General features: G+C 37.9%; 1 protein-coding gene across 1 annotated transcript in view; it reads left to right on the top strand.

Moving 5' to 3' along the window:
* LOC116757527 (doublecortin domain-containing protein 1-like) overlaps positions 1–13968 on the top strand; it is a 96018-nt gene that overhangs the window by 56196 nt on the left and 25854 nt on the right. The window contains exon 7 of the mRNA XM_032639288.1: positions 8993–9198. Coding sequence (XP_032495179.1) covers positions 8993–9198 — 206 coding nt within the window. The remainder of the gene's footprint in view (positions 1–8992; positions 9199–13968) is intronic.

Here is a 13968-nt window from a genome sequence, read left to right as displayed (position 1 = left end):
GATCTTCCTGGACCAGGGATCGAACCCGTGTCCCCTGTGTTGGCAGGCGGATTCTCAACCACTGCACCACCAGGGAGGCCCGAGGCTGTTTTCTAATTCTTACAGAGGTACCAGATAGCCTCAGCCCTGGGAGGGGTGTCAGGGTTTTGAGATAAGAAAGTTAACAAAAGACAGAGGTGTAGAAAGCATTTGTTAGCTATGGCTAGTATGTTTCCTGAGAAGTTCAAAGTGGGTTTAGATGGCAATACATTTCTTGCTTTAATATTCAGACTGGCTTCCTGTCCCCCATGCCCAACAGTCCCCTCACTGCTTGATTACTCCATATTCCACCCACTCCCAGCTTTGCTTAACCCTCTTTCTCACCAGGGCTAAAACCCACTCAGGTCTTTGTTGAGCATCCTAGGTGCTCCAAGCTGGTGTAAAAGAGTCAGATCCTGTTTCTCTTCTTGCCTCTGGATGTAATAACGCTTACCCTGGCTGTCAGCCCTCATCACCTTTCTTCATATGAAGGCATATGTACCTAGAGCTGTCATTCACCTCGTGTTGCTAAATGTGAGGGTTCCCTGGTCCTCCAGTTGGTTCTCATATAGAAGGCCTGTGGTGCACACTTCAAGACATGCTGTTCCAGATCCGTACTCGTCCTCACTTACCCCAATAGCTTTGTTCCATAGGGAAATGGATTTTGCCTTAATGTAAGGAAGATTTTTCCAGTAGTCCCTCCTGTCCAAAAGATTAGATAGAATGGCTTGCTTTGGGGAATGTGGGACTTCTTAGTGTTATACAGAGGCTCTGATCTGTATAGGCTACGTCCTGCCCTCCTTGCTCCCATCTCCGGCCTCTCTGTGTTCAGCTTCCTCCCAACAGTCCATCATATTGTTGCATAACTCTGGGTCTTCACCTACATTGTTTTCCCTCCCTGGAGGATGCTTTCCCTCTTTTGCCAACTCCACGTATCCTTCAAGTCCTACCTCACATCCTTCCCCTGGGGAGACTTTCTTGGCCACCACGTGCTGTGGCATGTGCCCCTACTCCAGGCTCCCTCAATACCCTGTGACATCTCTGACTAAGCACCTGTCATACTGTGTGTTGTTTTCCTTTCTTGTTCTCCCAAAAGAACAAGAGGGCTTCCCTGGTGGCGCAGTGGTTGAGAGTCCGCCTGCCGATGCAGGGGACACGGGTTCGTGCCCTGGTCCGGGAAGATCCCACATGCTGCGGAGTGGCTAGGCCCGTGAGCCATGGCCGCTGAGCCTGCATGTCCGGAGCCTGTGCAGGAACGTTTGCTAGGCACTCAGTGAATGTATGTTGAATGACTAATTGAGTAAATGAAATGGGTGGTTAGAATCAATAATTTTTAAAGTTTCATTGGTTTTACAGTTCTGAACCCGTGCAAAGTAATGCACTAAGCCTATGACTTTTTTGCTTCTTCTTACTTTGTCCTCCATGATACATATTCCGGTTTCTGAGTAAATTCAAGGAGGGACATGGTAATGAAAATGCTAATTAGTCATGAGTATAAAAATGTAATATTTTTCCAATATACAGAGAAAATATAAGTCAAGTTAATATCTACCTAATGGAAATATTACCTAATATCCACCTAATGAAATAATAGTCATACTCTGATCTGACATGTTTGAAAAATATTTTCCAAATATTTATTGAGCATTTACTATGGGATTAAACAGTATTTCAAGGTGCTGTCTCTGCAGCAGGGAACAAATGCTTACATTGAAAATGTATGATCAACTTTTATTATTTTGTTAAACATCCAGCAAGCACACTTGTTTACAACATACCAGATACTGGAGGTACACAGATGAAAACACATTTCATACCCTTGAAATGTTCAAAGTCTGACAGGGACACACATACAAAAACAGAAGAGTTCAACAAAATGAGGGACGCAAAGGTGAGGCAGTGAAGCTTGAAGAGGGTAGATTAAAGGAGGTGGCACTGAGTTTAGAAGGAAGGAAGATAGCCCCGCAAAGAGGGAGGGGAAAAGTCATGATCAAAAGTTGGAATCGGAAAAGAGCATGGTGTGTGCCAGTAGCTTATTCACAACTCCCTGCACCTCTACAGAGGGGGATTGTCTCAAACTCCTTTACTGCAGTGGTTCTCAACTAGGGGAAATTTCAATTCCTGGGGAACATTTGACAATGTCTGGAAACAGTTTTTGGTTATCCCAACGGGGAAGGTGCTACTGGCGTCTAGTGGGTAGAGGCCAGGGATGCTGCTAAACATTCCGCGACGCATAGTACAGCCCCCCGCAGCAAAGAACAAAGAAATGTCAACACTTGCTGAGGTTGAAAAACCTTATTTGACTGACAACAGACACAAAGATTAGTAAACTGAGCCACAGTGGTTTCCATAAGAACATTTTGAACAAAATATAGCCACTAAAGGCAGATGCTTTTTAAATGGGTGCTAAGGTGGGATGACGGTGGAAAGTGGGACAGTAAGAAGCATGGGAAATCCAGTTATTTTAAATTAGGGGAATTCTTTTATTACTTTTTAGGCACTTGAAGGAGTGTACTGTGTCACGCTTACAGGCTCTGGAATCATTCAGCCTGGGTCTGATCTCTGATTCTCTTAATCGATTTATTATACAGATCTAGTTGCTTAATTTCTCCGGGTCTCATTTTCCTCATCTGTGATATGAAGATTGTAATATTATCTGCTTCGTAGGGCTTTGAGGATAAGACCAGTTAGTGTATACAAAGTACTTAATGCACTGCTTTCTATATGCTAATTTCTTGCTGAAAATCACGAGGAGGATAATAATATCAGCAACATTCACTGTGTTTCATATTAACACAAAAGTGTTCTATCTGTAGAAATTTCTTTCATCCATAAAACAGGTAAGGGAATTACTATTATTGTTCCCATTTTTCAGATAAGAAAACTAAGACAAATGAGGTTGACTGATTTCACGAGGTTACAGAGTTAGCAAGAGGCAAAGTTAAGTTTCAGATCCCTGGAGTATGGCTTCAGAGCCCATGCTTTTAAGGCTTTGCTGCCTATCTAGTATATTATTAATATGTTTAGTCATCATTAGTATTATTTTATTAGGCTGCTTTGCAGGTTGGTTTAAAAATCTTTACTTGTATAAAAAGTTTTATATACTTCCAATAGTCTTTCCATGTTTATCAACAAGGATCTGGAAAGTAGGAGTACCTTTAAAAACGCCTATATGTAATTTATGTTGTAAAGAATATTTTCAAATTTATTTGAAAATGTATTATGTGGTTTTCCTAGATCCACCTAGAGTTCTTTCAAAAAACCTGTTTGGAACTTCAGAAATGTGATTTAAAAAAAAATTTAGGCTGCCTAATTTTTAAGTGGAGTAACGTGTCCTTAGCTGTTTTTAGGTAACAGAATTATGAATATATTCCTTTTATTGAAATGTTTTATTGGAACAAAAGACAGGTTTGTTCACTAATTCATTCAGCACTTATCGAGCACCTACTCCATGCCCCAGATAAGCAGTGCATGTTTAGCCAAGAAAGCATAAAGTGCTGGTGCAATGGGGTCAGTTCAGTGGTAGATGTCTTCACAAAGAGCAGAAAGCAGGGTGTCCAAGCTGGAAAAGACTTTCTAGAAGAGATGACCTCCAAAGGGAGACGAGGAAAATATAAGCATTTACCTTAAATATACTCTGAGTTCATCCCAGTCTATTCCACTCCTTCTAGACCTTCATTTGCCAAGCAGTTCTCCTTGGCAAGTTTTCTTCTTTTCCTGAGAAAATTGTATGCCATTGTGGTCATTAGTGAACATCAAGGTGGTAGAACAATCATATTTAAGTTCACACTGGGGAGAGGTAGGAAATAAAGATGGTAGGTACATACACATAGGCAATAAAGTTTATTTTGCATAATGGGTATGTTATGAAAAGTGACATAAAATTAAATTTGTGTCAGTTGAACATTTAAATGCACAGGAAATGTTGACATCTAGTAACTATACCATGTGCAGTGAATTTCTATGTACCCTGGAGCAAGTAATGAGAAATACAGACTTGATTCCTGCTTCCTAAGGGTTTAAATATGGAAGCGGAAATAGGATATACACTCATAAAACATTTACATAATAATTCCAGGTGGTTTACACTCTTTCCCTAGCTGGTAGTACAGTGCCTGGCATGTGGTAAGTTCTCAAACACTGTTGAATGAATATATGGGTGAGTGTTACAGGCTGCAAATGCTCAAAGGATTCAAGCAATGACAGGTCATTTTAGGCTGGAGCGCTGAAGGAAGGTCTTAAACTGGATCTTGAGAGGGACTTGAGTCTGAATAGGTGAAGGATGGACTTAAAGATAAACTTGCTGTATTCAAGGAGTAATCAACAAACAGCTTAGGTAGCGCTATAAACTAGAGTAAGATAAAACCAGTAAGTTTGGATAGGATCAGATTGTCAGTAAACTCTTCTGTTAGATGTGCGTTTAAGTGAAGGGACTGTGTCTGTTTCATATTCCTTGCACAGGCTCTGGCACATAAGATGGGCTCAGTAAGTATTTGTGGACTGCTTGACCGACCAACAGACAGACATACAGACAGACCGGCTGGTTGACTGACTCGTGGAAAACTTCAAAAGCTAACTTCCAGAACTTTTTCATCGGGCAGTGACAAAATTGATGTCGTAGGGAAGTTCAGCTGTAATTGGAGTATAGAATGTCAGATGTAATGGAGGAGGGTCAAATACAGTTCGGATGCTCTTGCAGATGATCTCTCAGGTGAGGCTGGGAGAGAATTGGGCAAGTGGGCCTGGCTGGGAATGGAAAGAAAGGATGCTTTGAAGAGTTATTGTGAAGACGGCAGAGCTGAGAGTTAGGTCTCCCTTCTTTGACTCTGTCTGAGGTCGGGTTCCCTAGACGCAGGGCCTGAGATGGTGATTTTTGTGCAAGGGCCTTAGGGAACACTGTCAGGTGAAACCTGTGAAGGAGTGAGGGAGGCAGCACAGGGCAGAGGCAGAAGCTTGGCCAAGCCCTGTATTCAGCTGAAGTCTAGCCCCAGTCTGGAGTGGGAAACACACTGCTGAGCTGCCCCTCCCTGAGGCAAGGGGACTAGCTGTTGTGTCCCCCCAGTCATTGGCTGTGGACTGTCCCCCTGAGTAGAAAGGAAGAGCTCATCACCTCACAGGCATTTCCTGGCTAGGTGGCTGGTTCCTTTCAGCCGATGGGCAGGTCCCTGAAGAAGGGTCAGCTGTGAGGCGTTAACGGCCTGGAGTCACAGCAGCTGGAGTTTGGGCACACTAGCCTGGTGAAAAGAATCCAGGGGACACCACCAGTGTTCCCTACACTCCGTTACAGTCTGATCTTCATAAGGTGCTCTGCTGAGAGCCTTCCAATGGCTTCGCATCACATCCAAAATAAACCCCCAACCCCTCATCCTGGCCTACACAATCTGGCCCCTTTCTACCTTTTGGCTTTATCCATACATGTTCTCTCCCTGTCCAAACTTACTTTATTTTTCTTTCTCAAACCCGCCAAGCTCATTCTCACCTCGGAGACTCAGTGCTTGCTTTTCTCTCTGCCTGGAATACTCCTTCCCTCAGGTTTTCATCACTAACTTCTCATCATTCAGGCCTCTTGGCTCAGATGTTCCGTCTTCAGAGAGGCCTTCCACTGTTTGTCTCTCCCCAAGAGGCTGTGATCTGTACAAGCTATTCTGTCCTATTCAGAGCTGTCAGCCTGGTGCCTTGAGGAGTGGACACCCAATAAATATCATTGAATGAATAAGCAATTGGTTGCGGAGAAATGAATAGGAGACAAGTGTTCAAAATCTGCCCGAGATAGTGGAAAACCTTGAAAAAAGTGGAACCATTGACAGAAATAAGAAGTGTGAAGGGTGCATCAAGTTGTGCAAAATAATGTGAAGTTTTGTTTCGGACGTATTGAACCTGAAAACATGGCAGAAAATGTGTGATGGAGACAGAAGAGTGCAGTGGTGGTGGTGTTTTTTTTTTGAGTGTAGTGATTTGAAGCACAGTTTCTAGAACTGACTTCGCATACCAGCGCAATCACCTACAAGCTATGAGATCTTGCGCAAGTTATTTAACTTCTCTGTGCCTCAATTTTCCCACCTGTAAATGAGGATAATGGTATTACAATGGTATTATAGTCCTCTCATAGAGTTGTTGAGAAGACTAAATGAGTCAAAACCTGTAAATCATATAAAACAGTGTCTGGCTAATAGCATGATTTTTAGTGGAATTTCAGGAATTCTGCATATAGAAGAGATAGTCAAAGCCAGGGCTGGGACTAGGGAGAGACTATTGCAGCACCCACAGGACAAGATTTCAGGAGGCACTCACTTTGAGGGTTGTGCACTTGCCCCACCCCGAGCATGCTTCCTTAAATTTTGCGTTCTTGGCCCTTCACTCACCTCAACCTAATTCTGGCCTGGTCAGAAAAATCAAAGGGAAAAACGTTTTATTGGTAAGATTTTCTAAATCTGGGTACCTGTCACACCTTCTCCCTCTGGTCTTGGTGGGAGTGGTTTTTTTGCTGTTGCTAATCTCTGGGTTGTGTCACTGTCCTTTTGTTGCTTCTGGGTCTTTTCCATTACTTACATAACCAATTCCCTGCAGTTAGTCCCTCTGCTCAAATACTCTGAATGGATTCTGTTTTTCTGGTTGGACTCTGATGTAACAGTTAATATACTCTAGAGCTCCATAAGCATGGGACTTCAGGGATGTGGGGAAAGAAGCCAACATTTATGGAGTGACCTCAATGTGTTAGGTACTTTTACATGCAAGATATTTAATCCTCATTAGCTGGTGGAGTGGTACCCACTACATACTTTGTAGATGAGAAATCAAAGATGCAGGGAGGTATGACTCATCTAGGTCCACTAAGTTACAGAGCTGAGATTCAAACCTAGTTTAAAGGATTATACCCTTTCCACAATGCAAAGCATCTGGGGGGGGCCGTGTCCAGATTGTGGGTACAGTCCTATCAAAATACAAGAATTTATTTTTTTCCCAGTGAGAGGTGTTTTTTTATTTTCAGAGACACTGGCCATTAGTAGTCTCCTTCCTCCCCCTTCTCCTCTTCTTCCTCCTTCTTTATTTATTTATTTTGGTGAAATTCACATAACATAAAATTAATCATTTAAAGTGAACAATCAGTGGCATTTAGTACATTTGCAGTGTTGTGCAACCACCATTCCTATATAGTTCCAAAACATTTCCATCATTCCAAAATAAAACCCCTTATCCGTTTATTTCTCCCCATTCCCCACCCTCCCAGCCCCTGGCAACCATCAATTTGCATTCTGTTTATATGGATTTACCTATTCTGGGTAGTTCATATAAATGGAATTTTATAGTATATCTCCTTTTATGTCTGGCTTCTTTGACTTAGCATAATGTTTTGAGGATCATCCACATTGTAGTATGTATCAATACTTCGTTCCTTTTATTGCTGAATAATATTCCATCATATGTTTATACCACACTTTATGTTTCCATTTACCCATTGGTAGAGATTGAATTTCCATCTTTGGCTATTGTGAATAGTGCTGCTAAGAACATACATGTACAAGTATTTATTTGACCACTGTTCTCAGTTCTTTCAGGCATATATGATCTCATTAACTTCTAGCTTATTTTTCTAATTCTAATTCCTATCAATTTAAGATTACAAAGTGACAAAATATGTAACTAATTTCTGTAAAAAAATTTTCTCTTCTTGAAGGCTTAATCATATTTATAATCTTCTAGTTTTAATTTATTCTCCAAGTTTTGCTCATATTCCTGCCCACTGTGTATGTGTGTGTACGTGTATGTGAGTGTGTATGTGTGTGTATGTGTGTGTGGGGGAGAGAGAGAGAGAGAGAGGGAGAGAAAGCGTTTTTGTTTTTTTGAACATGTAACGTAGCCATTCTGGGACTTGAAGTTTGTATACAACCACCGGTTCATGTTTCATATCAATACTAGCAGATTTATATAAAGTACCGTTTCTAGGTTAAAGAAGCCATGCTTCTTTCAAGGTAAATACTAATAGTGAAGGGTTGTTTGGAAATTTGGGCAAACAAATAAATGCAGCCATTTTAAGTTCTATGCAAATAAAATTTTATTTCTCTTATTAGGACAAATAAAGAGCAGATGACGGAGGAATCATTGTATTTTTGTAATTTATGTGAAAAGAAAATAGAATCTAAAATAAATTGAATGCACAAATAAAGTGAATAACCAAGGTGCAAATTATTTATTTATGAAATGAAACCTCTTGAAAAGGGAGAAATGGTGACAGCAACTTAGTATGTAATATACTACACTTCTGTTCTTACCCTTACATTTTCAAACTCATATATAGTAATTTACTTGCACTCCCATTAATATTAGTGGGAGTTTTGAAACTTATATTCATGCACGCATCTTTGAAAATGTATGGGTCAAAGAAAATTGTTAATGAAAAGCTGGTTTTCATTTTTAGTGAAATAGTTTCAACCTGTTACCAAAGATGTCCTAGAAGCCACCTTCATTCTAGTGACAGGAGAAGAATTATGTATAAGGTTACTATTTGGAGGTCATCACCTTTAAAGCAACTTGGATAATAATCATATTAAAGATTAAAAAAAGTGTTTTCCAAACACCAAAGAACACAAAAGTTCAGGCCCCATGTTGTTTTATACTAAGCAAAGGACCTTGGACCCTTTCAGTGGACCCTTTCAGCCCAGTGCACCTGATCAGTGATAGAGGCATGCTAAGGTGAATTTTAATTAGGACTAAATTGTGGTATTACTCTTTCATACCCTGAACATCTGTTCCCTTCAGAAATGATGATTTATGCAGGCTATCAGAGCAGACAGCTTGCTACAGCTTATGTCACGGTTAGTGGGAAGCTGGTGTTAGCATTTCAGGAAACCAGCATATAAATGGAGACTGGCCAGTGTATATGATATAGGTATTAAGGGGAGGGGAAGCATGATGTGTCCATTTTTAATTTTGAAGCCAAATATTGACCTGACTTAAAAAAAAAATTCTCTTCTAGACCATCTGTTGTTAATGAAGAAAGTAACTTGGACAATGAATGGGCTGATGCTTCCTACTGATGTCAAAATATGGAAAACCAAGCCTGTTCTTTCGATTAGAATGAAGAAACTTACTGAGAAGACCTCAGTCCGAATTCTTTTCTTTAAGAATGGCACGGGGCAGGATGGGCATGAGATTACAGTGGGAAAGGAAACAATGAAAAAGGTAATTTTGTATTAAATATTGAAGTATAAATTAAATTTCAAAGTTTTTGTGACTCTTGAAATGTGTTTTTTCCTTTTATATATCGTGTCAACTAATAAACTGAAATATTAAGAAGACATTATATAGAATGTAAAAATTCAGCTGCTGAGGTATATGCTTATTGCACTGACAACGTAACTTACTTTAATAAAGGAACAGTATTTCAGGAAATAATTTGGCTATCATATTTGGGCATTTCCCTAGTTAAAAGTTATGTTTACACTTGAGGAAACATTCTAGTTGGTTATAATATTTTACAAGATATTTAGATTGAAGCCAATTTAACTATCTTCAAATCTCAAAACGGCTCCTTTTCATTTACAATACTAGTAGTAAAACCTAGAAGCACCCTTGCTTTTTGAAACAATAAATTAAGTCTGAAATAACTAGAATTCAGTTTAAAAATATCCATATGCATTTTAAGAAGTAAATCTGGATGGGCCTAAGAAAAATCATGTAACAATCCAGCAAACTTGAAAAAAAAATTTTTTAAATATTACTTGTCATATAAATGCGTGTTTTTTAGAAGGTGCTTGTACTTCCCAGATCTTTGATATTTAAAAATATAGAGGAACTAATGGAATTTGAGGGGGAGGGAAAACCTTTTTTTTCAGATAAAGATTTTTCACTGCATCTTAAAGTAGCATGTTAATAATAATAAAAGCAACTAAAATTTATTAAATATGTATTAGAGAGACAGTGAAACATAACCAAACTCTCTAGGTTTTAATCCTAGCTTTGTCATTCACTAGCTGTAAGACCTTGGATAACTTACATTGTCTGAGTCTCAATTTCTTTATCTGAAAACTGGTGATAATAATATGCCTACCTGATAGAACTGATGTAAGTATTCAATGTGATATTACATGTGGAATGCAATGCCTGGCACCCAGAAAGTTCCCATTACATTCTTATCTTGGTATTCTTATCTTTAGGATTCATAAATATACATCTAATAGTTAGAAATTATTTTTCTTATTAATGGGAAACACTTATTATGAAATGAAGATAGGTATAAATTATTTTGTTATACCAGACTATTTTCAAAATGAATATTGTTTGAAACAGATGAATAGTCAACTAGATATTGGAAATTGTTATTTTCGAAATATCTATTTCTTCATCTACTGATTTTTGTAGTTGTTTTAAAACTACATCTGGGTAAGAGCATTTACTGAGGAGCTAGGAAACTGGGTTTTATTTCCTTCTTATCTGCAGATTTGAATTATGAGTAAAACAAGGGATACTACACGCCAGAGCAAATTGCTAAGGCAAGTTGTAACATCTTCCCTGGGGATTTTGAAAAATAGAGAAGGTGGGCATAGCGCTTGGATTGTTAAAATACAGTCATTCTTGGAGATGGAAGCTAGATTAGATAACCTCTTGAGTTCACTTCAGTTCAATCTCTGTAATTCTATGCCTCAGTGATAAAATTGGGGTAATAGTCACTCTTACAGATTACATGCTCTTAGAAGAAAGGTTGAGTGTAAATAAAAATGTCACTGCTATTCTGCTTTTTGACGCGAAAGAGCAATTCATTTAAAACTGGATGATCAAGGAATTCTTTCGCTTATTTTTTCTCCTTATAATTTGTAGAATTTAAAGAACTTTCACAATTTTTATGAAACTCCGGACAAGATTCAGTAATAAATGTATTTGTAAATATTTGTCTCAATAGTGCTTTTAAGAATGAGCTAAAGGAGAGGAGGCAATGGAATACTGGTCTTGGATGTGGTTAGAACTTTTTGGAGGGAATAAAAATAAGGCTAGCTAATTATTTTGTAAATAAAATTTAAATTTTGAAAGCTTTGTTGATAATCACAGGATAATGCCCTATTTATTGATTAAATACCAAATCAGTAGTAGGACTAAAAAGGTGGCATAGTCATTGGAAAAACACGTTATTTTCTCTTTTATGATAGATTGTTAGGACTGCTGGGGACTAATAGCTATTTTTAGATTATTGCTAAGTAATATAAAACTGAAGTACAAAGTAAAGGACTCTAATATTGTGACGGTTATTGCAGTGAAATAAGAAGGGAATTATAGAAGACAGCTGATAAAATAAGGTAGTTGAAGCGTAAAAGTGCTCTCTGAGCTCAGAATGGAGCCACGGGGAAATAACTGTATTTCAATAATAGGTACAAAATCAAAGGCATATCAGTTTATTTATTTTAGGAGGTTAAGTTATTAAGAAGTTTGAAATGAGCATCAAAGTGATATAATTCTTCTCTAAACTCTAGAATACCAAAACTATGGCCCATCCCTTTGAAACTGGAATCAGATGGTTTTAGAATTACTTGGTATGGTTTTAGTAACAGCAGTAACACAGCACCTGCTACTATGGGGTATAGGCTAAACATTATCCATGTGTTGAAAAAGATATTAGGAAAAATTTGTGGGCACAAGGTGCAAAGTAAATAGAAGACGGAAACTTCTCCAGATACATAACTTTTTAAGGTTGGTGTTAGTGGTAGATAAGTTTCTTTTCCCTCAGTTATCTCTTAGAGTCATTGTCAGAGAAGTGGTATTAAGCTGTGTGGATTACTGTATTATCCAGGACAACATCTCCTTTATGAGACATCTTTATTTTTTTCTCAGCAGTTAATAATTGTATCTTATTTATTTGCTTTTTGCTTGGTTTTCTGTGTACTATTACTAATGGCATGAGATTACAATGGTGAAGAAAACAATGAAAGAGATACTGAAATAAATGAAAGAGTGGAAAAAACTCTCACTCCGGTTTGAACTGACTATCCTGGTATATCCCTTCACCACCAACTTTAAGATTATCTTTCCCTATGTGCTCTCTTGGATGCCTTTCTCCTTGTGTTCCCCTATCTTCATTTACTCTATTGTGCACACATACTAGTGACTTTCTGAGAAAACCTGCATCTGAATCATCTGGGCTATGCATTAAAAATTCAGACTTCTAGGCCCTACTCCAAGCCTACTGAATTAAGAATCTCTTGAGCATGGGGCCTGAGAATATGATTTTCAGAAAATGTCTCCAGATGTTTCCTAAACCCACTAAAGTTTGAGAACTCTTGTTCTGGTGTTCTAAAATCTCAAACTTACTAATTAACGGAAACTTTCATAGACTCCTTGTTTGTTCTATACTTCTCATGTAGTGTAAGAGAAAGATAATAAGTTGTGTGACAGAGAAAACAGTTTATGGGAAATTATAACACTGGTTGCTAGATGAGAACTAGTGCAAGGAGTTCAGAAATCAGGAAGAGGAATATGTCTACAGGTTAGCAAGATGGGAGTAGTGTATGTGTAGTAAGTCTGACTTAGAAAAAAATAAATATTCTCTTAATGTTTGTATGTGAACGTATTTCACTGCAATGACTTTTCCCTGTTATTACTGAAAAACCACAAAAAATGTATTGAGTTAGTCACATGTGACTGTCAAGATATAAATAAATAATAGACTTTATCAGATGCCTTTAAACCAGAGGAAGATTTAGACATCTATGATATTCACCATTTGTTAATTTGAGAAACAGCTCGATAAGCCTAAACAGTAACAGCAAAAAACTTTAAGAAAATATTCAAGTTTAAGAAAGGCCCAACTCAAAGGTAAATTGGTGCAACCACTATGGAAAACAGTATGGAGGTTCCTTTAAAAACTAAAAATAGAGCTACTGTATGATCCAGCAATCCCACTCCTGGGCATATATCCAGAAAAGACGAAAACTCTTAATTTGAAAAAATACATGCACCCTAGTGTTCATATCAACACCATTTACAATAGCCAAGACATGGAAACAACACAAGTGCCCATCAACAGACGACTGGTTTAAGAAGACGTGGTATACTTATACAATGGAATAGTACTCAGCCATAAAAAGAATGAAATATTGCCATTTGCAACAGCATGGATGGACCTTGAGAATATTATACTAAGTGAAGTAAGTCAGACAGAGAAAGACAAATGTTGTATGATATCACTTATATGTGGGATCTAAAAAATAATACAAATGAATATGTATACAAAACAGAAACAGATTCACAGACATAGAAAACAAACTCTGGTTACTAAAGTGGAAAGGGAGGTTGGGAGGGATAAATTAGGAGTAGGGGATTAACGGATACAAATTACTATACATAAAATAGATAAGCAACAAGGATTTACTGTATAGCACAGGGAACTATATTTAATATCTTGTAATGACCTATAATGGAAAATAATCTGAAAAAATATGTATAACTGAATCATTTTGCTATATGTTGGTTGCTATGTGTGTTGTGAATCTAACACATTATTGTAAATCAGCTATACTTCAATTACAAGAAAAAAGAAAAAAAAAAGACAGGCCCAATTCAGATGAAAAAAAAAATGCAGCATGAATAGCATGACTGTGGAATGTTCACACACAAATCAGTAACTATAACAACAGAGGTTTTCCCAGTAGTGTGAGTGAAAATTTAGAGAACGTTTAAAGAGATTCAAAAGGTAGCACCTGGAGTAACAAAATTTGATTAAGGATGCTCAACATGGATTCTGACAGGGGAGGTCATGCATAATTATTTATGTTGGAAGTTCTTTAAAGAGCTTTTTATGATATATGAGCAAAAACCTATTGATACTATTATTGTTTTAAAACTTAGTCTAATGTTCATACCAGGGTTTAATATCAGATAAAAAAAATATGAAAGCAGATTTTTAAAAAAATATAAAACTTGATAATGTAGTTTATTTTCAAGAGGCTATGGGTAGCCAATTGT

The sequence above is a fragment of the Phocoena sinus genome, chromosome 8, assembly GCF_008692025.1.
Source record: "Phocoena sinus isolate mPhoSin1 chromosome 8, mPhoSin1.pri, whole genome shotgun sequence".
In the NCBI taxonomy this organism is placed as follows: Eukaryota; Metazoa; Chordata; class Mammalia; order Artiodactyla; family Phocoenidae; genus Phocoena; species Phocoena sinus.
Note: the sequence above shows the minus strand (reverse complement) of the source record. Positions and strands in the feature narration are given on the sequence as shown.